Source organism: Mytilus trossulus, chromosome 2 (assembly GCF_036588685.1).
Source record: "Mytilus trossulus isolate FHL-02 chromosome 2, PNRI_Mtr1.1.1.hap1, whole genome shotgun sequence".
In the NCBI taxonomy this organism is placed as follows: domain Eukaryota; kingdom Metazoa; phylum Mollusca; class Bivalvia; order Mytilida; family Mytilidae; genus Mytilus; species Mytilus trossulus.
In genome coordinates, this window is record NC_086374.1 from 16,142,314 (window position 1) to 16,168,378 (window position 26,065).

The following is a 26,065-nucleotide window of genomic DNA, read 5'->3' on the forward strand; positions in this document are numbered from 1 at the left end:
CCCAAGTTTTTCGTGTGGTTCGTGTTGCTTAGTTTTTAGTATTCTATGGTGTGTCTTGTGTACTATTATTTGTCTGTTTTTCTGTTTCTTTTTAAGTCATGGCGTTGTCACTTTATTTTCGATCTATCGAGTTGAATATCCCGCTGGTATCTTTCCCATCTCTCTTAATAAGACCTGTTTGGATTGGTTAAGGCTGACCGTTTCCGTATCAATATGTTAACATTAAAAGTGATCAATCTGAAAAATAATCAAGATAATGGTGTTTTTTTTTCAAGGTCAAATAAATAAGTTCATTCCTTTAACGTACGTAGTTTTCCTCACACCAGAAAAGAAGTTTTGCATGATTATGAACAATTCACTGACAACGAGACAATTATGATACAGCTTATTTTGAAAAAAGCGATCTAGTCGAGCTCGTTTTTTTAGTTAAGAGAAAAAAAAATAATGGTCACAACCTAACTCATTTTTTTTCATTTTAGTTACAGAATCATGGGTTCCAGGTTCAAGCAAGCCTATTGTTTACTACTCAGCGGATTTTCTATGTCAGTCGTTACAGTTTATATAATGAACGTTTATTTTTATAAAAATGTTTTGAAATTTAATCGATTTGATGAAGAGTTTCAAATTCAATCAACAAATAAGAATCCTGGTCATGAAGATATAGAATTAAAAGAACTATTGAAAGACCAAATAACGATATCAGAAAAAGTGAATTCTTGTAAATGGCCTCCCGTTGGATTGTGTAAGTCATTATTTGGTAAAACCAATTACAAAATGTTTAAATCTTGCATACTATCAGTTATTGCTTGCTTTCAATGATCAGTCTGATCTATTCTATAGATTCCAAAATCAAGTGTTGTGAAAATATAAAGTTCTAATCGCATTAGTAATAGACAAACACGTTTAATGCTTAGTAATGTAGACCAACGGACAAAAATTTATCAAAGGTACTGGGATTGGGATTTAATACGCGTTTAGTCAGTGACGCTGAGATTAAAATAGGTGTAAAGCCAAACAGAGTAGTTTACCTTTTGCAAGGCAACATGTGTTACCCGTCTACATTATACCATCTTCCTATAGTGGATTTCAAATTTCTGGCTAGTAGGGTGAGTTTCATAAATAATTGAAAGACACTTGCCAAAAAAGTCATAAATTGTCCCAAATAATAAACTTTCCATGGTTTGTTTTTGAGATATACAGTTTTTAAAAATTTGACTGGAAATAATTGTTTTCATTATTGTATAGTGATGTTTTTTTGGTATCACCAGCCTAGTAGTTATCACATCTGTGCTGACATGAAGTATCATTGATATTGATATGGTCATATTTATCAATTAACTATTTACAAAACTTTTTAATTTTTGAAATACTAAGTGTTTTTTTAACCTCAGGAATAGATTACCTTAGCTGTATAGGACAATCATTTTGGAATTGTTTGGTCCTCAATGCCCTTTAACGTCGTAATTTATTTTGCCTTTTTACATTTTTGTGGACTCGAGCGTCACTGATGAGTCTGTTGTAGATGAGGCACGCGTCTGGCGTAGATACAGAATTTAATCCTGGTATTTTTGAAGAGTTTATTTATTCATTATCAAACACTTGTAAGTACTAGCAATTAGGGTTTAACCACATTTTTCTGGAATGTAAAAACAATCGTAGATGTTGCAGTATGGGATGTATATGTAGGTTGTACCACGATTTAGATGAAGTTTTATATGTTGTTTTACTGTCAAGATTACGGATTAAAGTTCCATATTTGTTGGTGTATATGAGCACTACAGATTATTGGATTTTTAAATAAAAAGGTGCCAGTTAACAGCAAAAAAAAAACCAGAAAAGTCCGCAATATCGTCAATACTACACAACCCGGTACCTATTACATTTGCTGGATGGTTGATTCTGTAATCTCTTCTCTACATCTATTTTCATTTATAAAAGTTGTACTATATTTCTTAAGTGTCCTGTTCATTTAATTATGTAAATGTAATTAATGTATCTGGGTATTTGATTGTATCAATTGATGTTAATTTTATATTTCAGACGGAAGAGAGTTTTTGAATAAAACTGTTATTCCATATGATAAACTAGCCCGTATTTATTCCTTTATGAAAAAAGGTCATCATATACCAAGTTGTCGACCTTATCAAAAAGTAGCAATAATTGTACCATACAGAAATAGAGAACAGCAGCTTCATATTTTCTTTAATAATGTTCTGCCACGAATATATCGACAAAAACAAGAATTTGGAATATATCTTGTAGAACAGGTAAACTCTTTAAAAAAGTTTTTAAATACTTAGGAATTTCTACCACCAGGATAGATCACCTTGGCTGTATTTGGCAAAGTATTTAGGAACTTTGGGTCTTCAAAGCTCTTCAACTTCGTTCTTAATTTGGTCTTTTCAACTGTTTTCATTTGAGCATCACTGATGAGTATGTTATAGATGAAACGCGCGTTTGGCGTACAAAATCTCAATTCTGGTATCTATGATGAGTTTATGTACATTTGAAAATAATTGACGCCTGTTTTAAGGCTTCAATGCAATATTGGTAATGGTATTAAGTTCACTAGTAATTGTATTTTCTGAACAATTGTTATATGGGTTAAAACGAGCAGATGATTAAAAATTCATTTAGTCGAAGTAAAAAAATATAGACAAAACATGGGATTTTCAGTTATATGTGATAATGCTGAACTAATAATCAAAATTAATTTAAGACGATAAAAGTCTTCTCATATCATTTGCATAACAGGATTAAAACTCATTGACCATTTATTCCTTTATGATTAAAGGCAGATGACCATCCATTTAACAGAGGAATGTTATCAAATATTGGATATGAGCATGCAATGCAAGATGATATGTATTCGTATGATTGCATTGTAATCCATGACGTTGATATGCTACCGGAAGACGACAGAAATTTGTATTTCTGTAACGATACAGTAGCTTACCATTTAGCTGGTAAAATGGAGAGGAAAAATTACAGGTAATTGTAATAATTGATCTGAACGTTTGGTTTGGATGCAAGTTTGTTGTTCGTTTTTTTTCTAAATGGAATTGTCAGTTTGTTTTCGACTTATTCGTTTGGCCATCGCTTCAGTATCTTTCTTCTCTGCTTTAATGCGGACTTGAATACAGTAATGATGGAAACGAATGCGATCTTTTTATTTTAGTTGTATTGTATTTCTAAATTATATTCAGTGCCGAAAATTGTGAATTGCTATGAAAAGAGATTGCAAATTGTCTAAAAGAGTAAAAGATATGCATTACTCATGAAGACAACTGCATTGATGACATAATTGTCAGATGTGTAAAATCAATGTTACATTCACAATTCAAAAAGTTCAATGTACTTAAAGATACATACTACTAAAGGGCCTGGAATATAGTGTAATTTTTAATCGACACCATCGTCCTGTAATATCTATTTATAAAGGTAGCACGTTAGTATTTACATTCTCGAATTTTGGTTGCTTATTTGTGTACCCTACTTAAGACAATGTACCACAACAGTATGAGTGGACAAATAATACAGCATCTACTGAACATACTTTCACAAACTGAGGGTTGAATCCGGTGTAGCAAAATAGGAAATAATTTTACAGACAGGGGTAAAATAATTTTTGATAATTTTTTAAAATTTTGCATGATAACAGACCTAGAAGCACAAGTGGCCTTAGGTTTATTAAAAAAGAAAAAAGGAAGCGGTCATAAATAAAGGCAACAGTAGTATACCGCTGTTCAAAATTCGTAAATCTATGGACAAAAAAAACAAAATCGAGGTAACAAACTTAAACTGAGGGAAACGCATTAAATATAAGAGAAGTACAACGACACAACATTAATATGTAACACACACAGAAACGGACTAAGCATTAGACAAAATCCGATGAGAATAACAAATATAACATAAAAACCAAATACATGAATTTGGGATAGAAAATACCATGACACTTCTTATAATGTGAATTCACACTCAAATATAAGAGAAAATAAACGACACAACGGAAACACAACGTTAAAATGTAACACACACAGAAAAGAACTATAATATAACAATGGCCATATTTCTGACTTGGTACGGGTGGGTTAGACCTGGTTTTGTGGCATGCCAAACCTTGCACTTTCATGGCAATGTATATCATTAAAATGACAACATAATATTCCAGGACTACAATACAAAATAGAAGAACATATTAGACAAAGAAGCACATGAATAATAGTTAACAAAAGGCATTAGGTTTAAAATTCAATACGCCAGAAACGCACCTCGTCCACACAGTGACGCCCAGATATAAAAGTGACGCCCAGATATAAAAGTTCGAAAATAAAAAAAAGTGCAAAGTTGTACAGCACTGAGGAGCAAAAGTTAAAAAATTTTGTGCCAAATACGGCTAATGTTTTCTGCTTGGGATAAGAACATCCTTATTATTCATAATACATATACAAATTCATTTCTAAATATAATAATTATGAAAGTTCTTCAGTTCATCTTGTAAGTAGCAGTTGGGAGTGTTAGAAAGTTGTTAAAATTCTATAAAGGCTATCATTATCCCTTTGTGCCAGAAAATACTATCGTGCAACCTTAAGTTTAATGCTGCTGGCAATACGTATACTGAGCATGGTCGAAGGCGTGTAAGACACGGATTGATAAATTCTTGTTTACGAATTTAGATATTTTTAAAAATTTACGTTTTCTATTTAAAAAAAGATTGTTTCTTCAACAAGTTTAGTACAAAACACTGCGTTCATACGTGATATCACCCACAGTTCATACTCAATATGGTTTCAGTGAAGTTGCGGCTCAATAAAATCGGTCTATTCCTTTATTTGTATATACTTCATAGAATATTGTTAGAAAATATCTTTTTCTTATATTCTTTAGCATGATCTATCCTGGTTTTTTTGGTGGCATCTCTTCGGTATCAACGGAACAGTATAAAAAGTGTAATGGTTTTTCGAATGCTTTTTTTGGATGGGGAGCAGAGGATGACGATTTTAAAAGAAGGTACATTTTTTAGCAAAGTGCACGAGAATGATTTGTTAATGAAATGATTAGGCATTCATCAACTTTCAAATTATATATAGTGCCATATAAACAAATTACAAGACAAAGACGTGTTTAATGTTCCCTTTTCCTCAACGAATTGAAATGATTAGTTTTTCTTTTTCAGAGATAGTTAGTGATAAAGGCTTGCTATGGTTAATCATTTCTTACGTATACAGACTTACATTTTAACAAAAGTTGTTATTTTTGTATTTTGTTATGGGCTTACATCATGAAGATATATATTCACTTAACCATGCTCTACATAGATGCATTAACACATCCACTAATACACACTGTGGACGATAAGTATAAAAAGATAAGAAGATCCGATATGATTGCCAATAGTGAGACAACCCTCCACCAAACACCAAATAACATAGAAGTTTACAGATAAATTTTATACATATTGCTACTGTCTGTTTTTGAGTTTGTGCGTTTTTGTTTTATCAATATATTGATATCGATAGCGTTTACGTCCATAGGCAATCTAAAACTCCGATGTTCGAGAACGCATTTTTTTTAAATCCAGATATGGTGTACTATTTTTCGGTATACCAACTTTAAAGCAAGTTTATTGTTTGTTGTTTTTTGTTTGATATTAGATTACTAATTAGTTTCCATTTTTTTACGTCTGGTGATCTAATAATAGTCAGCATGGTTTAAGAACACCCGTTGCTCGACCTGCTAGTTAAATGCGTTTAGTTAAAATATACTTTTATTCACCTTTTTGGTCTTTTAGAATGTGTTGTTTATGTTGTATTTAGACCCCTATATAAATAATTCTATGCCGGATGTCGCTCAAAAAATATATGATTAATATTTTCTTGATACAAACAACCGTATTGCTTATTCTACGTTAAGTCCATATATTTCCCCTCATATTGTGCCTTCACTCGGATTTCTATATTCTGTCATGGTACGTATATGTATGTACATTTCACTTCCATACTGTTGCTTCAAAGCAATGCTAGTAAACATTTGTTTGAATTTAAGATCGTCTACTATTGTAAAAGAGTAATCCGTCCATTTTTTTTTTAAAAAACATATCTTTCTCAGATATTGGTAAATATATATATAAAAAAATCCCTTTTTAACAACAATCTGATACTGTTCGCTTATTCCCATAAAACATCCATGTTTTCCTTATATTTTGTCTTAGTCAGATCTCTTTATTCTGTTGAAGATATCAATATTTTTAAACGTTTTGCCAGAGCAATGCTAATGCAATATTTTTTTAAGATCGTCGTACTTTAGTAAAAGAGTAATCTGCCATTTTATGATTTAATATTTAGATTAAACAATGCTGGGTTCCTTATCAGCAGACCGTTAGAAAAGTTTTCTCACTGTGGTGATGTTGAGCATATAAAAGCAGAACCAGCAAAGCAGAGGTACATAATGATATATATATATATTTATACTGCAAACAGCTATTTTACTATACAGATAAAGCAATACGTATACACGTTAGCTTTATACGTCAATGACCTCAACTAACCAATAAGCCCCGCCTACTTACCGGAACTACTGTATTTCATCAACAACGTCACGTTTCAACCATGACAACATGTAGTTACAATGGTCATTTTTATGAATTTAAACTTGTTATGTCTTCAAATTGGTAATTTATATACCATGTTTATCAAATGTTATCAATTAAGTTTATTTTTCCTTTTTTTTCTCATTCCTAAAAATGTCGATGTCTTACCGCCTGAACTAAGCTCATAAGGAAATACCATAAAATGGTACCCGAAGAGGGAAATTCCAAACACTTTTTTTTTATTCTCGTGGGGTTTTGTCTGATGATTGGTCCGTTTCTGTGTGTGTTACATTTTAGTGTTGTGTCGTTGTTATATTTAATGCGTTTCCCTCGGTTTTAATTTGTTACCCCGATTTAATTTTTTATCCATGGATTTATTAGTTTTGAACAGCGGTATACTACTGTTGCCTTTATTTAAAAATATTTGTTACATATTTTTATTTTTTTAGTTTTATCGATTTCAGTATAAAGACTATATACGTATAGTAGATATAGGAAGATGTGGTGTGAGTGCCAATGAGACAACTCTCCATCCAAATAACAATTAAAAATTAAAACCATTATAGGTTAAAGTACGGCCTTCAACACGGAGCCTTGGCTCACACCGAACAACAAGCTATAAAGGGCCCCAAAATTACTAGTGTAAAACCATTCAAACGGGAAAACCAACGGTCTAATCTATATAAACAAAACGAGAAACGAGAAACACGTATATATTACATAAACAAACGACAACTACTGTACATCAGATTCCTGACTTAGGACAGGTGCAAACATTTGCAGCGGGATTAAACGTTTTAATGGGCCCAAACCTTCTCCCTTTTCTGAAACAATAGCATAACATCACAACATATAAAAACATACGATAAAATATCAATTAGCAGACTTAACTCAATCAAAAAACGTATGATTACACAAAGAACGAATAAATTTGATCTGCGATATCTGAATACAAATGCACAGTTAATTAAATATTAGAGACAAACAGTCATGACCAAAAGGCTATCAAACAAATTCAAACACACTGAGAAATATTTAACCAATCAATGTTCACTTTAGAAAAAAACCGGTTTTTTATAATCTTGAAGTTTATACAAATGTTGTAAGAATATGTGAAAAATTGAAGATATTACAAATAATCAAAGCTGGTATACAGCCAAGATCCATATAAATAAAAAATGACAAAAAAGCATTATAAACAGTATCAACAGGTCGAATTAACAAGAAAATACGATTTGAGAGTACTCGCAGTTACTGACAGCTAGTTAAAAGCCAAAACCAATTAATAGTAAAAAATCATGCATCAGAGACTAAAATCGACTAAAACACATCACAGGGATTTAGTATTTTAACGTCATTAATAGTCAAAGAAGACATGACTTGTGCAATGCCAAAAATAAATGTATCGACAGGTAGTAGTATAGTGAAGAGCGACTTCTAGTGTCTGGAAATATGAAATTTATTTGTATTTGGCACGAAACGGGAAAATGCTCGGTAGAACCTCGCATTTCCCACATTTCTAAGCATCATACAAATATTTCAAGACACTATACGTATATTTTTTAAATACATATTTTGTGAAAAATATTTAAAAAAATAGATGACACAAGAAAAACAAAACCAAACACACAATAATCTCACCAAATGGTGCAAACTTTGGACAGGAAAGTTAAGTAATACGCGATTTAACATGGTTGTGGGCAATCAATCTCCATCTCACCCTATCATGTAACATAAGATAAAAACAACGGTCCATGAAGAATTTTGAAATGCTAAAATGAATGTCAGGAACAAAGTTAGGACCTTCTGCCATGATAAATTAAAACTTGATATCAAAGCAGTAATGGTACTTCATGCGTATAAATAAAGGCAACAGTAGTATACCGCTGTTCAAAACTCATAAATCCGAGGACAAAAAACAAAAACGAGGTTACAAATTAAAACCGAGGGAAACGCATTAAATATAAGAGAACAACGACACAACACCGAAACGCAACACACACAGAAACGGACCAAGCAACAGACAAAACACCACGAGAATAACAAATATAACATCAAAACCAAATACTGTTTTGAGTACATGAATTTGGGATAGACAAGTACCGTGCCACGTCTTATCTCAATATCTCAAAAATAAGAGAAAACACAAACGACTCAACGTTAAAATGCAACACACACAGAAACGAACAATAGTATAACAATGGCCATCTTCCTGACTTGGTACAGGACACTTTTAAAGGGGAATAAAAGAGGTGGGTTGAACCTGGTTTTATGGCATGCCAAACCTCGCACTTTAATGGCAAAGTTAAATATAACATTGAAATGACAACATAATTTTACAGGACTACAATACAAATAAAAAGGAGAACATATTAGACAAAGAAAAGCATGATTAATAGATAACAAAAAGCATCAGGTTTAAAATTCAATACGCCAAAAACGCGTCTTGTCCACACAAGACTCACCAGTGACGCCCAGATATAAAAGATCGGAAGTGAAAAAAGTACAAAGTTGTACAGCACTGAAGATCAAAAGTTGAAAAGGTTTTGCCAAATACGGCATTCTTTGTATGCCCGGGATAAGAACATTCTTATTATATAGAACAATTCATGCTATTGCAAACAGTTAATTATATCAAATGAATATGAAAGAGATATACATAATGAAACTGAATATTAACTAATTACAGAAAACTAAGCCCGAATACATAACGCCCAGATATAAAAGATCGAAAGTGAAAAAAGTACAAAGTGGTACAGCACTGAGGATCAAAAGTTGAAAAGGTTTTGCCAAATACGGCATTGTTTTTATGCCCGGGATAAGAACACTATTATATAGAACGATTCATGCTATTGCAAACAGTAAATTTTAACAAATGAATGTGAAAGATATTCATAATGAAATTGAAGTATTAACTTATCACAGAAAACTAAACCCGAATACATGATGCCAAGTTCAATACAGCATAGACACACCCGAATCAGTCCAGGCGTCAACGCAATTTAAAAAAATGACGTCACATACGATGGCGAAAAGGCAAACGTTATGCCACATTTAAATTTATGAAATTTAGAAACAGCATCACGTCACACATGAAAAACTATAATTCAAAAGTGAGATAGAATTAGGATTGCTTTAAGATTATATTAGAACTAAATATTGATAATTCATTAAAACAAAATGCATATTGCAATACTTATTAATAGCAATTAACTGTAATATATATATATGTCCAGTTTGTTATGAATCCAACTTCAAACGTAATTAATCGTACAAAACTAAATATAATTAATAAAGGCGTTGATTAATTTTTCTATCCGTAACACCTAAATATAATAAAAAGACGTCAACACATTTGACAAAATCCGATGAGAATTACAAATATAACATTAAACATGTAAACTAAATACATGAATTTGGGATAAACAAGTACAGAAACACGTCTTATAGTAATACGAATTCACATTCAGCAAAACAGTCACAATCGGGAATAAGTCACGTTTGGTAATTAAAAGATTAAACGACGTAATGACAAACCACAATCTACCGTGTGGTAAAAATGTCCTTAGCTAGTTTGGTTAAAGAGACATCATATGGATCCACCAATTCGTGATGGTGTCCATAAAATTTACGGAGTGTCAATTTTAATCTGTCCTCCTCATAACTTTTTTGGAGCAGTTTCTGCGTAAGGAGTACACTCCTGTATATGAAGTCCGTATAGTGTGAACAAGCACGTGAATAACGTATAAATTGTGATATGTAAACACCATACGAAGGGGCAGATGGTATGTTACTGCTATGAAATGGGAAATTGATAATTGGGAAGATGAAATCGTCCCGTTTATCATAGATTTTCGTGTGAAGTCGTCCATCTACGTCAATATTGAGGAAAAGATCAAGGTATGAAGCAGTCCTTTTAGTATCAGTAGTATCCTTAATTTCAAGTTCACTAGGATATATGAGATGTAAGTATTGGCTGAAGTATGGGTTGTTCAATGATAAAACATCATCAATATATCGGAAAGTAAAATTAAAGAATTTCGCAAGGTGCTTTTTCTTTTTGTCTTTTAGAAGCTTCTGAATAAATTCTGCTTCATACGAATACAAAAACAAATCAGCCAGCAGGGGTGCACAATTAGTACCCATTGGAATACCGACTGTCTGTTGAAATATAAATCCTCCAAACTCAACAAATATATTGTCGATCAAAAAGTCCAGCATTTTAATAATATCATCTTCAGTATATTTTCTGGAGGATTCAGTGTGATTCTTTACAAAATATGAATTATTGTATCCCAAAACAAGAAATTTGTATCTACGATTCCCATTTTTAAAGAAAAAGCTCTGTTTTATGAGATGGTTAAGTCGGTCTTTCAACTGAGCATGGGGAATAGTAGTATATAGCGTAGAAAAATCAAAAGTTTTTATGTTGCTGCAAAATTGCAAAGATTGTGATCGAAAGTTAAGCAGTAGATCCTTTGAATTATAAGAATTGGTTCACATATTCAATATTCAACATTATTTACTCAAAAAATGATGAGTTTTACATATAAAAAAAAGTGATAAAAACCCCGATTTTAAGATAAATAAAAATTCTCGCTGATTTCTGGCATATTGATAACCTTATATTATAAACAATACTGCATTCGTGTCTCTTTTTTAAATGTAGGTTTAAAGTGTATCGAAAAGTCGGAGGAACATGGAAGTATGAAGGATTGAATAGCCTGCAATATCAGCTGATAAAAAAAGAAAGGAAGCAGTTGTATGTCTGGATTTATGTCAAGACTAAATATGTGATAGTATAAATGGACTATTACAGCACATTTTAAAAGAATGATATCGATATAAACAAAACAAGATATTTACTTTCAAATTATTTACACATAATGATTGTTTAACATAATTATATCTGTGGTGGCGGGTGCTTATGATGTCGTCACGTGGGACATGTTTTTAACAATGGAAATATATAGGCGATTGGCATTAGCCATACAAGTTATGTTTAATGCACCCGCCTAATACAAGACTTAATAATATACCATTCGGAAGCATACCATCTGTTATATCTTTTTTACCCTATGGTCAAATATACCTATGTTGCAATTCTGTTAAATCAATATCAAAGGTTAAGGACCTCACTTACTTTTCATGATTTCAGCAGTTTTGTAAATAATGTCTGCTGAATTCACATACACAAAACATAACACTTTAAATTGTAATACGCTTTCACAATGAAATGGAATATTTAGTGTTACCTCAGCTGCGTTGAAGATCCATTGGTGGCCTTCGGCTAATGTCTGCCCTTTGGTCGGGTTGTCGTCTCTTTGACACTATCCCCATTTTCAATTTTACCCATCATCATGCTCGTGGTTGCAAAGCTTCATTACTTTGAATTAGGATCACACATTCGTGATTACGCAGAAGTTAATTTTGTTGTTTATCCAATATTATCATTGGTTTACTATACAGTCATCTCAGTACCAGAATCTATGACAAACGAGGCGATTTTAATTTTGAAATTATCAATTTCCTTCACCTTAGAAGCAATATACCAACTTCACCTGCATATGGGATATATATTCCCTAACGTATTCGGCATTCAAGAGCATTGCAGCTCCTACTAGGACTTTGTAAAACGTCACCAGTGACTAAGCAAAATGTTTATGATCAGGCGTATGTCAAGGAACGTCTCCTCCTTTTTCTAAAAAAAAAATCATCGGAAGGTACCAGGACCTGGTTGATAAATATCCAATATCAACTTCCAATATAAAACACGATGGTCTTGAAGTATAGATTCTGCGTACTGACGTTGTTTATCATCTTAATAATGTGTTATAGTATTCTTTGATTAGTCTTTATCAATATTTCTTTTATTTTGTGTAGTGTTTATTGTGATACTCATTTGACGTGACTCTTTACCTATGCATCCTGTCATGCAACGAACGACTAAATTATTTGATTTCTACCTTTGTGACGTCAAACGCGCGATTCTACGTCTAAGTTAATGTGAATGTAATCATGGGATTGTCAGGGTATAAATTCGTTCCCAGTACTTAATATTTGTCAATCCTTTAAGGGTGGATGAGGGGTGTAAATGGGGGTATCTGCACTAAGAACGCGAAATAAAATTGCCATTTCATGATGACCGAACAATTAAAAATGTCTTGGACGTTGATCTGTTTACCGATTTCACGAAACACGGTCATTAACGATTTTTTTTTTCACGGCTGCACGTGAAATAAAAAACTGCAAAACACGTTGCACGAAAAAAAACCTTTACCACCCTCGTGGATTAAACATATATAAATAAAGGAGGCTGTTAAATTTGATGTATGCCTTTTTGTGCTTTGTTACTTTTGTTTGTTTTTATAGTGGTTAAGATGATAACACAGTGTTAAGTGATGTATCCCTATTTTTGACATTTACACTGTCATACAAGTGAAAGTTTTAGCTAGCTATAAAACCAGTTTCAATCCACCATTTAATTCATAAGAAAATGCCTGTACCAAGTCAGGAATAAGAATGACAATTGTTATTCAATCGTTTGCTGTGTTCAAGCATGTTTGATTTTGCAATTTGATTAGAGACTTTCCTTTTTGAATTTTCCTCGGAATTTAGTATTTTTTTGACTTTACTTTTGAGCATCACCGCAATTTTGTCGTCAGGTATAATGTTTTAGATCCGTCCAGCTGTCTATCGGCTCGTCCATCCATCAGACCGTTACTCCAGTTCTTGTTATTCCTCTAGAACAACACAACATTGTAGATTATAAGGACATACTATGCAGATGTGTATATTGACAGGAAATTATGATTCAGTTCTTTTCTAAGAGTGGTGACCTTTTTAACTTATTGACCTTTTTAACTTATTGACCTCCATATACTATTGTCCTTCAGTCCTATTCTAGTCATCGCAACTCCTCTGAAACCACACAACAGAATTTCCGGCAATTTTGTAGATAATAAAGACATACAATGTTGATGTACATATCAATTCTATTTGTTCTAGGAGTTATCCTCCTTTGACTCAGAATTTTAAATAACCAACTGCAACAGTTTTTCATAGCAACTCCTCGGAAACCACACACTACAGAATTTCTGTAGATAACAGTCACATAATATGTAGATGTGTTATCTTCAAGAAATTTTTATCAGAAGACTTTTGGAGGAGTTGTGAGTGTTTGAACTAATGATTCTTGTAAGATTTGTTTGTCCACTATCAATTTTTGGGCGTTGGATATGGTAGCGTGCTCTAAAAGGTTCTTTGATTATTAAACAAGAGGCTCTCAAGAGCCTAAATCGCTCACCTTAATTTTTTTGGTTAAATCTCTCACCAATGATTATTTTGGCTTTTCAATTTATTTAAATGATCTTTGAATCGTCCTATTTTCTTCAAAAGCCAAAAAAAAATCATGTTCTCCTATGTTCTATTTTAGCCATAGGAGCTATGTTTCTTGACATACAAGGAAATATAATATAAAATTTATACTAGATACTCTGAAACTCATTTAGCCTAAGTTTGGCTGAAATTGTTACAGCAGTTTCAAAGGAGAAGATTTTATAAAGTAAGTCGACATGATGAACAAATTGTGAAAAAAGTCTTTAAAGGGCAATAACTCCTTAAGGGGTAAAATGACAATTTTGGTCAAATTGACTTATTTGTAGATCTTACTTTGCTTAACATTTTTCCTATAAACAGTTTATCTGTATCTATAATAATATTCAAGATAATAACCAAAAACTGCAAAATTTCTTTAAAATCATCAATTCAGGGGCATTATACCTGAAAAACCAGTTACCCAATTCGGCTGAAAATTTCAGGACAGGTATACCTTGACCTAATAAATACTTTAACTTCTTGTCTTATTTGCTCTAATGCTGGAGTTTTTGAGATATAAGCCCAAAACTGCATTTTACCCTGTGTTCTATTTTTAGCCATGACGGCCATGTTTTTTGACGAAATAGGAAATAAAACACAAAATTTATTCTATACACCCTACTGATCATTCAGTTGAAGTTTGGTTGAATTTGGTTGAGTAGTTTTAGAGGAGAAGATTTTTTAAAGTAAGCAAATATGATGAACAAATTGTGAAAAATTGTCATTAAAGGATAATTATCCCTTAAGGGGTCAATTGACAATTTTGGTCATATTGATTTATTTGTAGATCTAACTTTGCTGATCATTTTTGCTGTTTACAGTTATTTTTATCTATAATAATATTCAAGATAATGACCAAAAACTGCAAAATTTCCTTAACATTACCAATTAAGTGGCAGCAACCCATCAATGGGTTGTTTGATTCATATGATAATTGTAGGGCTGATAGATTTTGACCTAATGAACATTTTTACCCCTTGTCAGATTTGCTCTAAATGCCTTTGTTTTTGAGATATAAGCCAAAACCTGCATTTGACCCCTATGTTCTATTTTAAGTAACGGCGGCCATGTTTTTTGACGGATCAAAATCTAAGCACAAACTTTGTGCAGGATAATCTAAGGAACAATCATGCTAAGTTTCATCCAAATCCATTCAGTAGTTTCAGAGGAGAAGATGTTTGAAAAATTGTTAACGACGACAGACAACGACGACGACGACGGACGCCAAGTGATGAGAAAAGCTCACATTTCCTTTCAGGAAAAGTAAGCTAAAAAGTCTTTATCATTAAATAAAATTGAGAATGGAAATGGGGGATGTATCAAAGAGACAACATCCCGATCACAGAAAAAACAACAGCAGAAGGTCACCAACAGGTCTTCAATGTAACGAGAAATTCCCGCACCCGGAGGCGTCCTTCAGCTGGCCCCACAAACAAATATATACTAGTTCAGTGATAATGAACGCCATACTTATTTCCAAATTGTACACACGAAACTAAAATTAAAATAATACAAAACTAACAAAGACCAGAGGCTCCTGACTTGGGACAGGCGCAAAAATGCGGCGGGGTTAAACATGTTTATGAGATCTCAACCCTTCCCACCATACCTCTAGCCAATGTAGAAAAGTAAACGTATAACAATATGTACATGTAAAATTCAAGAGAAGTCCGAGTCTGATGTCAGAAGATGTAACCAAAGAAAACAAACAAAATGACAATTATACATTAATAACAACAGACTACTAGCAGTTAACTGACATGCCATCTCCAGACTTCAATTAAACTGATTGAAAGATTATGATTTCATCATATGAATATCAGGCACAATCCTTCCCGTTAGGGGTTTAGTATCATACCATCATAAAATATATGAGAGGAACATAACCCGTGTCATACCAACAACTGGTTTTTGTATAAATGTGTTTAGTTCCGATGCAAAGACTCTATAAGTGAATCAATATTAGCGCCAAAATATGCAATCTTTAATGACCTGACAACAGTATCGTAACTATATCCCTTCTTAATAAGTCTTTTTAAAGGTTTTGTAAGTTTCTGCGGTGAAAACTGACATTTTTGTGCTTTTAAAAGAACATTGTTTGGAATATTGTTTCTTCATCTAATTACTAAAGTTTCATAAAATCTAAAAGATGTTCAACGCTACATATTGCTGAATAAGGCATATTCTTATACAAACCGGCATATTTTAACAATATGGACCATACTCATCCATGTTCTTTTCACCCTATGGACCGTGCAGAGCAAAATATAGGTCCGTATGATTTGCAATTGGCAGTTTAATTGAGGTATGTAGCTAAACAGTCACCCTTTCTATATTTGAAAATGCCTGTACCAAGTCAGGAATATGACAGTTCTTGTCCATTCGTTTTTTATGCGTTTTGTTTTTTGATTTTGCCATGTGATTATGGACTTCCCAAATTGATTTTCCTCTGAGGTCAGTATTTTTGTGATTTTACTTTTCAGTAACTGCTTGTAGTCCTGTGTTTATTTCTGTATCATTGTCATTTTGCCTAGTTTTTGTAAACTATTCTGACTTCGGACTAAGACTTCTTTACCTCGAGTTTTACTGTGAATATTGACGTGTGTTCTTTTCCCCTACATTGGCTAGAGGTATAGGGGAGGGTTAAGATCTCTCAAAACACGTTTAATCCCGTCGCATTTTTGCGTCTATCCCAAGTCAGGAGCCTCTGGCCTTTGTTAGTCTTGTAAGATGTTTGATTTTAGTTCATCCATGTACTTTGGAGTTTAGTATGAGATATATTTTCACTGAACTAGTACACATTCTTGTTTAGGGGCCAGCTGAAGCACGTCTCTATGTGTGGTATTAACTAGATGTATTGAAGACCCATTGTTGGACTTCTGTTATTTTCTGCTCTTTGGTCGAGTTGTTGTCGCTTTGACACATTCTCTATTTCCATTCTCAAGGTTATTATGATATATAGGTATACTATGACTCAAACGAACACAAAGGGTCCCGGCAACCAAATCCAGACCAGACAAAAAAAAGCTAGAAAGTCAATCTAAAGGTAATTACTATACGTGTGAAATCTTCCCCAGCACCACACATTTTAACAAACGCTTAGAGTTCCTTGCTACATGCCTGAATCCTATCTTTTTCTTAATATAACGAATTCAAATTAAGTCAACATTTTTTGTCATACCCTACCCCGCGTTCTGATAGCTAGACGCCAATATGTAACAACCAAGGATATTTTCACACTATTAACAGTTCTGGACATGTTATATGTCCATCCGAAGAGCCATTCACATCGAAAAGGTATTGTATAACTACAAGAAAGCTTTTCCTAATGAAGTAGGCGCGTCCTAATGCAGAAAATACGATTAATCAACCTAAAAGATCAGAAAATCAACATGTAGGCAATTAACAGAAAAGGCGGAAATCTGCCCCTAGCACCGTTGGCATTCATACCACATCTTCTGTTTTGTTATATCATAATTTAAAACTTGCAAATTCACGAGATACCATAACTATAATGTAAAAATTACAAATATAAATACCGTCTTCATAGCGTCAAATTTACAAAAACATTAGATATCATAATTAAAGTGTAAAACTAACAAAAATACATACTTATGGTGTAAAACTAATTGACACAAAACATAGCATATTTACTTGTATAGTGCGAAACTAACAGATACATAAAATAGCACACGTACTATATGCAGCCTGCTATATGGTTAAAGTTACAGAGACACAAAATAGTAAAACCACCATCACGTTTATTTGTCGATCTAGACGCTACCATACTTAAAGTGAAAAACGGTACATTCTGTTTTGTAACGTATTGTTAGACAACAATAACAAAGAGAACATTTTATAGAAAAACAAACAATGTTATATAGTAATAGGTATCATTTTCCATTTTTCACTATATGCATGTACACCTTTCACTTTTGATATCATAAAAATAAGTGAAAATATGTTGATTGAGCAGTTGTTCAAAGAACTGGTCCGTATTATTCTATTGTAAGCTTAATATCTTAAACGCTTGGTGAATTCATTGTCAGAATATTGTTATATATATTCAAAACAAAAACAATAGATATGATTTATACTGAAATAATTTCTTACTTAAATGTCACTACTAAAAGAGTTATAAGCGACACATTGAGAAGGTTTGTCATAGTTGAAAGGCTATCAAGCTGAAAATTGGTAGGTATTTCTTGTATTTTATCGTTTTAATATTTTAGTAAAATGATTTACAAAGTGCATGTATATATAAATTTAACGTTACCTGTATCGTTTTTTGCACCAATGATAAATAATTTATTTACCTGATATACGGACAAAAACTTAACTGCTACTTTTAGTTTTAGATTAAAGAAAAATGAAAGCGTATTAAGGTATGAAAGCCATACAAGTAATATTTACAAATGAATGATTTTTACTCGATGATCAGGTAAGAATAAATTCTTCTTTTAATATTTTAATAAATTTGTGTCAAAATAGTTCTGATGTGTAAACAATAAAATTGATAATGGAAATGGGGAATGTATCAAAGAGACAACAACCCGACCACAGAAAAAACAACAGCAGAAGGTCACCAACAGGTCTTCAATGTAACGAGAAATTCCCGCACCGGAGGCGTCTTTCAGCTGGCCCATAAACAAAAATATACTAGTTCAGTGATAATGAACGCCACACTAAACTCCAAACTGTACACAGTCAATAAACTAAAAGTTAAAATAATACAAGAATAACAAAGGCCAGAGGCATCTGATTTGGGACAGGCTAAAAATGCGGCTGAATTAAACATGTTTGTGAGATCTTAACCCTCCTCCTATACAAATGACAACCACTGGATTATTGGATCCTGATTTGTAAGACACACACAGAATGTGACAGGGTAAAACCCATTATATGTTCTGTACAACTATACAATACTTTCTTCAGTGAGTATTTCCAAAAATATCAAAATCCGAATAAACTGGAAAATTGGAATACTAAAGTAACAAAAAAATTGTGCATCATGACGATACATATTTTCTTGAAAAGAAAAATAGCCTATGGCAAAAGCAATAATGTCAGTTTTATTTATCAGCTTTACATTATTTTAAAGTAGTTATCAAGTGCACAGCCAACTACGTTTACGTAAAGTAGATGATCTAACAGATTTACTCATTATAGCAATTCCACTAACTGTTGTTCTTTCTTGTTATCATGTTATAATTGTTTATAAAAAAGTTGTAAGAAAATCTTCATTATGAAACCAGCACTAGTTTAAAAGCATCTTATAGGCTTAGAGTGCGAAAACACAAGTTAAGATAAGAAAACGTTTAAACTACCTTTACATTCATAAGCTCCCAAAAAAACAAACAAACAAACAAATAATTTATTAGAGTCTCACCTCTTTAAAACATTGATATACAAGACAATATCATATTAACAATTTATAAAAGGGCCACTCTAAAAAGAGTTATGAGAGACTGTAAAAACACAGATTAAAATACATTTATATTACATGTTTGAATCCATTATTTCTATTGTAGACGTAGACTACATTTCTGCATATGTAGTTTATGAAAAGAAATACTCATGCTCAGGAAAAAGAAAACTATAGTTTTTATACTAACTGTTATCCTGTTTTACACCCTTTTCACAGTTATTGGCTTCGCTGGAATCAATCTGAGCTCAGAAAAAGAAAAGACGCAATATAGGGAAAAAATATTCTTCGGAAAGATGCGTCATACAATAAAAATCTCAAATTTAACTCAGAACAATGGTCGCTTGTCCCAATACAATGTAGATCCACTGTCTGTTTATAGTTTCACAGGAGGTGGATGGCAAGTTTCAAATGTGTGCAACCTATCCAAGAAATATTTGAACGATCAAGATTTCTATTTGACTCAAGCTCATTCTGAGGCCGGTTCCGTTAATCTCTTTGTTCACAACCCTGAGTATGATGCAATATCCGGTACAATTAAACAACGGCGTTCTTTTGAATCAGAGAATGTAGATGTTGTTATGTCAATATTACGGAAGGATCAACAGCTGTCTTTGATTGACATTGGAGCCAATGTTGGTATTTATGCGTTATCTGCTGCGTTGTTTGGTAGGCAGGTCATAGCAATAGATGCCGCAGTGGAAAATATACAACACATCTGTGCATCCGTTGAATATGGACATTTTACTAATAGAGTTGCAATTATTTATAATGCTTTGTCTGATTCACATGGAAAAGTTGAGTTCAAACATGGAGTTAAAGGTGATTTCGGCTTAGGTCATGTAGATGCAGATGGTATTTCGTCAAAAATGGAAACAAAATTCAAGGACTATTTTGACAATGGGCGTACAGATGCAGTTGAAGCAGTAAAACTAGATGATTTGCTTAGTCTACCTCAAATAGCCTTTATGAAAAACATCCTCATCAAAATGGATGTAGAGGGGCATGAACATCGAGTTTTATTAGGTGCTAAACAGTTCATGAAACAAAAACTAAAGTCAGTCAGAGGAATTGTTATGGAATGGCAGTGGTTTTCTGACGAAGCAGAAAATACAATAAGAAATTTGATGGCTGGATGGAACTTTGCCCCTTACAAATTGAGTGGATTGACAGAACCATTGAAACTAAACCAAACAATGCACTGGCCAAATGATGTATTGTGGCTACCAAAATATTCAAAACAAAATAAAGTAGTTAAAAAGGATAACAATCATAGGTAATAATATCATATGCAATGTGTTTGCTGTCTTTTTCTAATGCAAAAATCAATGCTTTATTATTTTTTTAATTGTAATTTATTACTAACGAGTACATTTTCTGACATTACCTAGTCCATAGTTTATTGCTTTAATTTGAATTTGAAAACATAAATAAGGGCGTGCATTCATTTTATTCATAATATCTCCAACTCAAACTACACATATTTGTAATGTTATATGGTATATTTGTAATATGTTGTATCTTCAAATTTATATATAAAAAAATGGTGCATTTACAATTGCTTGAGGAAATCATAGTTGTTTCGAACAGACACCATATTTGGAAAACGTGTCTTACAGCAAACAATTACATGTGAATCAAGTGTGCTCTCTCCCTGTCGACGTGTTTCTTCACTCATATGAGACTGAAGTCATACAGATCTTCTCATAAATAAAGAAAAGAACTTAGCATTAGCTTTACACATTTTACGTTTTGATATACAAGTGATGTCCTCTCACTCAATAATTTAATGTTTAGTGACCATTTTGAAGACAAATATCCCTTCGAACTTCAGAAGTAACAGTTAAGTATATCTAATATATTAACTTATATCTAGAATGAGGGTCCGTTTAAAACAAAAACTTTACGGCAAAAGAAATGACTTCAGCGTCCAAATGAGAAACACTCCAGTAGCACCTTCATATTGAGTACTTATATCCCAATTCATACGATTTTCCAGGTATTTTCTATCATGATTTCCTTGATAGGGAATATTAAGTAGTTTCTCACAAGGAGGCTTTTAAGGGCATACGATTCAGTTACAGGGAAGGTAATGACGTTGCAAACGTAATTTGTTATTTTCGCGACGTCAAACTGTGACATATCGGGAAAAGATGCATTTTTTGACTGATTTTTATCAATCAAACTGATTTAATTTGAAAACGAGTTAATGGACCCCTATTTTTCAAAACGGCATATTGTTTCATTTTGCAGGGAGATTATATGACCCAAATTTTATAAAACTGTAAGTAGAGGATTTTTTTTAATTTTGATAAACATGCAGTAAAAACTTTTTTCCTCAATTCATGAACATTTGATAAACATGAGTTATTTCTGAAAAAAAGGCATATTTTTTAAGGATAATTATAAAATACAGAAATTACCGATTATTTAACAAAAAACAATTTGTGTTTATATTTTATAACAAAAAAGTTATGTCTTTCTTTCGAAAAAGAAATTACGGCAACAAATCTGAAATTTGAGCAAATACACAAAATTTCGACCTCATTTACTCAAAAAGTAGCACATGAAGGTATATTTTTGATTACATATTTGATTTAATCAGGTAAAAAATAGCCTATATGCAAATTGTCATGAACTTGTAAATACAGGATCAAAACTGTATCGTATGCCCTTAAACCAAGAGTTACATATGGCGAAGTTGAAATTATCCCTGCGAAAATTTTATGGAGGCCATGAAAAGTTGGTTGATCTTTATGGAATATCTGATTCACAGGTAACGACGGATATGTTCCAATTTTCATAACAGCAATTCAGTCATTAATCAATTACAGTATGTTTTACATGTTGAGCAAGATCTGCCTACCCTTCTTGAGGTATTTCCTAGGTTCTAGTGGGCTGTGTGTTGTTTATATTTTAGTTTTTTTATGTTGCGTTTCGCTTTTTAAATATTTTGATATGAGCGTCACTGATGAGTCTTATGTAGACAAAACGCGCGTCTGGCGTACTAAATTATAATCCTGGTACCTTTGATAACAATTTGTATACTGTTGATTGAATTACCCTTTTGGTTTATCTTTCTCCTTTCATTCGCATAGGATAACTATCTAATTTGAAATTCATTTTTTTTTAATCATCATTTACCACTTTGCATGAAATCATTCTACATGTCTTAGCGCATCATGTATTGCAATATGAAGACAAAGAAGACAGACATCATTCTACTAAAATAAACTTGTGTTTACAAATAAAAGCCTAGGTAGTCGAGTTGTTTAATACGACGTGAGACACATTACATTCACGAATGTAATGATGAAACAGAAGCATGTGTTCAAATCCATTGGCCTAGATTCTGGTGATGTTGTTTCAATAAAATAGCGAATCCAGAAACGCAAATAGTCTTCTAGACGAAATTTCAAAATTTCATTCTTTCGTTTTAATACCATTTACGACAAAAAAAAATCGCAGGGCATCATAACTTTAATAACTATTTGAGAGGTAGATTTTTTTGTGAACGAAACATTAAGCGTTTTACATGTTGAACACTATAAATGTCGTTACATGTATAATATAAACGCGTTTAGAAATTAACTTAATGTGTCTATTTCAGGTCAGCATTAAAGACTTCAAGGCAACAACGCAAAAATCAGTTTATTCAAATAAAGAGGTGATGGGTGGAATCTAAAAAGCTAACAAAAAAAGACCAAGGGACGATTTTAGCCTTATTATGCTTTTTTTAAGAATAAATTAGAATATAATGAAGATTGTAATATTTAGGTCTTTCCACTTTTCTGTGGAAAGACCTATTGTTTTTCTTCTGATTATTTTTTTTTTCTTCCGCCTAATTTTGTTCTTGCGATAAACATTTGTTTCGCAATATGTCGCTTAGATATTTTGTATATGATATCGAACAGTTTATGCGCTTTTGAAATTTACCCTGCGTAAACAAATACTTTTCTTTGTAGGAGTTATCTCCCCAAACACTGTTTTCCTTGTTATCGCATCTCCTTCGCAACCGTAAAAGATTATTACAAATTTATTTTACAAAATTGCTCGTTATATCCTTGGCATGATTTGTCCTATTTTGACCGAAGCGATATGGCCGCTCCATATGAGCGTTATTTCCCCTTATGCATCTGATTTAAGTGATATGAATTTCTATCTTATAAATCATAAGTGATAGAGACCTAGCATCTTTTGATTTGAGGTCCTTGGTCCCTAAAAATGAAAATTAGGTCAAGGTCAAAGGTCAAGGTCATATTCTAATATTTGAATTTGGCTTATTTTCACTTATATCCAAAGACTGTATAAGATATCAACAAATTATTTTTACAAAATTGTTAGTTACGACATGTCGTAAAATGTAAATTTTGATTGCAAGCGTACGCTGAATGTAAAAGGGAGTTTTCTCCCCTCTTGTATTTAAAAATACGCGTTTGGTGATATAACTCATTAACTAAATATAATTAAGACCTATGGTCTTTTGATTTGAGGTCCTTGGTTTATGACCTTGAAATTGATCTCAAGGTCATAGCTGAATTTGACGTTCTAGATTTTGACCTTTGCTTTTATTCAATATGTGTACATGATAAAGATAAACAACTTTTAGAAAAAAGGTATCAAACCATTTAACCTTGAAAAAAACAACAGGAAGTGACCTTTTGTAAACCGGAAGTAGCTATTTTTTTGTACTTTATTAATATAAAAGTATATAGAACCAGATATTTTTGGAATTAGTGTCAAGTAAATATTCAAATATAATCGGAAGTAACATTTTTCAAACCGGAAGTAACAAATTATCTCCCTTATTTAAAAAAAATGTATGGAAACAATATATTTTTGGAATCAGCTTACTAGGAGCTATCATTTAACGATTGAAATGACATTTTAAACTTAGTTTCACAACTTTTCATATCAAAATACATTGTTTTGATGGAAAGACCTTCAATTGTTCTCTGAACAATTGGTTTTTAATTCTAATATGTTTTCTTGTTCCATGTTATACCACAAAGCCAAATTTGTATCTAAATTAGAAAACTCACAATTTGTTCGTTTTAATCATTTTATTTTTGCATAATTCTGAAATGAAAGAGGTTCCCCAATGAACTGAATCAATTCGATATTAAGAAAATGAAAATATATTATACAATAAACTTATCATAGATACCAGGACTAAATTTTGTATAAACGCCAGACGCGCGTTTCGTCTACAAAAGACTCACCAGTGACGCTCGAATCCGAAAAAGTTAAAAAGGCCAAATAAAGTACGAAGTTGAAGAGCATTGAGGACCAAAATTCCTACAAGTTTGCCAAATACAGCTAAGTTAATCTATGCATGAGGAAGAAAAGCATGACATAATTTGGTGAACAGTAAATTTATAAATATAACTATATCAATGATAATTCATGTATATACTATCAGACATATATGTCCCATTAGGAATCTTTATTTTCATATGCATACAACATAAAAAAAAACTGCATTCCTGCTATTCCGTTTTTCATGTTTAGATGCCTAGATGCTAAGGTGATTGCAAATGTCAATACATCAATATTGCAATTTGTTCGCCTAAATTGTGTGCGTCATTGTCAAAAATTGCCAACTTTTCAGATGGCAATGGATAAAAAAGAAGAGAAAGACTTTAGTAAGTCTAATTCGGTCCCATGTTCCATTCGGTGGAAAAGATAACAAAATTGTAGTTACGAAGATTGCAAAAGAGGGACGAAAGATACCAGAGGGACAGTCAAACTCATATATCGAACACAAACTAACAACGCCATGGCTAAAAATGAAAAGGACAAACAGAAATACAACAGTACACATGATATAACATAGAAAACTAAAGAATGACCAACACAAACCCTACCAAAAACAAGGGGTGATCTCAGATGCCGTTACTAACATTACCATCGTCACCTGTGGTATATATAATCCATAACAGTTAACTCCTGATAGCTTCCGTAAAATGTGCAAAGGAATAATTTCAACTTTACCACTTGGAACTTTTGATTTGATATCTAAGAAAATCATGAAAGAAAACACAAGCCCCGAATATCGTATCAATTTGGGAATATCTACTCCATATTTGCAGACGATGCTTGAATGCTGCTACATAGAAATAGAAAGTTCCAAGTTGTGAAGGTGAAATTATCTCTTTTGTCGGTAAATATTGTTCTCAACCAACACTCATTGTAAAGTTCTAGATGTAAGTCAAGAAATTAGGCAGAACTGTATCCGTTGTATCTTTTATTTCAAGTTCAATGGGGTGAATGAGTTCAACAAAGTCACAAAACTTTGAATCATTTAGCGAGAGGACATTAGCTATACAGTGGAAAGTGAAGTTATACGATAATTCAAGCTTCTTTTCATTTTTCTTAAGAGTCTTGTTTGAATTCAGCCTCATATAAGTAAAGAAACAAGACAACAAGAAGAGAATCATAGCTGATTCCTATTTGAATGGCGACTGTTCGTCAAAAAGGTCAAACGGAACAAATATGTTGTTAGTCATGAAATCTAGAATCTTGATAATGTCTGATTCAGATATTTGTGAAGTTACATCTTCAGCAAAATAAATACAAGTGAAGTAATAAAGCTACATATTAATAATGATGTCTTCAAGCATTTTAGTTCATTATATATTCCACACATAAAACTGGAACATCTATACATT

The 26,065-nt window shown here is 32.4% G+C and overlaps 2 protein-coding genes across 2 annotated transcripts; both read left to right on the forward strand.

The window, feature by feature from the left end:
* Positions 1-495: 495 nt before the first annotated feature.
* LOC134704932 (beta-1,4-galactosyltransferase 6-like) lies at positions 496-12,350 on the forward strand. Its single transcript, XM_063563713.1, has 6 exons — positions 496-742; positions 2,041-2,267; positions 2,795-2,991; positions 4,891-5,013; positions 6,348-6,443; positions 11,262-12,350. The coding sequence occupies exons 1-6, from the start codon at positions 541-543 to the stop codon at positions 11,395-11,397; spliced, it is 981 nt and encodes a 326-aa protein (XP_063419783.1). The 5' UTR covers positions 496-540; the 3' UTR covers positions 11,398-12,350.
* A 5,943-nt stretch (positions 12,351-18,293) lies between these two features.
* LOC134704933 (uncharacterized) lies at positions 18,294-23,114 on the forward strand. Its single transcript, XM_063563714.1, has 3 exons — positions 18,294-18,410; positions 19,501-20,670; positions 23,005-23,114. The coding sequence occupies exons 2-3, from the start codon at positions 19,547-19,549 to the stop codon at positions 23,063-23,065; spliced, it is 1,185 nt and encodes a 394-aa protein (XP_063419784.1). The 5' UTR covers positions 18,294-18,410; positions 19,501-19,546; the 3' UTR covers positions 23,066-23,114.
* Positions 23,115-26,065: the final 2,951 nt, after the last annotated feature.

Bases quoted from the DNA above. Each gene is read 5' to 3' on its own strand.
- LOC134704932 (XM_063563713.1), top strand. From the start codon at position 541: ATGTCAGTCGTTACAGTTTATATAATGAACGTTTATTTTTATAAAAAT. The intron at 743-2,040 runs GTAAGTCATTAT...TTTATATTTCAG, and splicing joins ATGGCCTCCCGTTGGATTGT to ACGGAAGAGAGTTTTTGAAT. The intron at 2,268-2,794 runs GTAAACTCTTTA...TTATGATTAAAG, and splicing joins GAATATATCTTGTAGAACAG to GCAGATGACCATCCATTTAA.
- LOC134704933 (XM_063563714.1), top strand. From the start codon at position 19,547: ATGCTCAGGAAAAAGAAAACTATAGTTTTTATACTAACTGTTATCCTG. The intron at 20,671-23,004 runs GTAATAATATCA...TGTCTATTTCAG, and splicing joins AAAAAGGATAACAATCATAG to GTCAGCATTAAAGACTTCAA.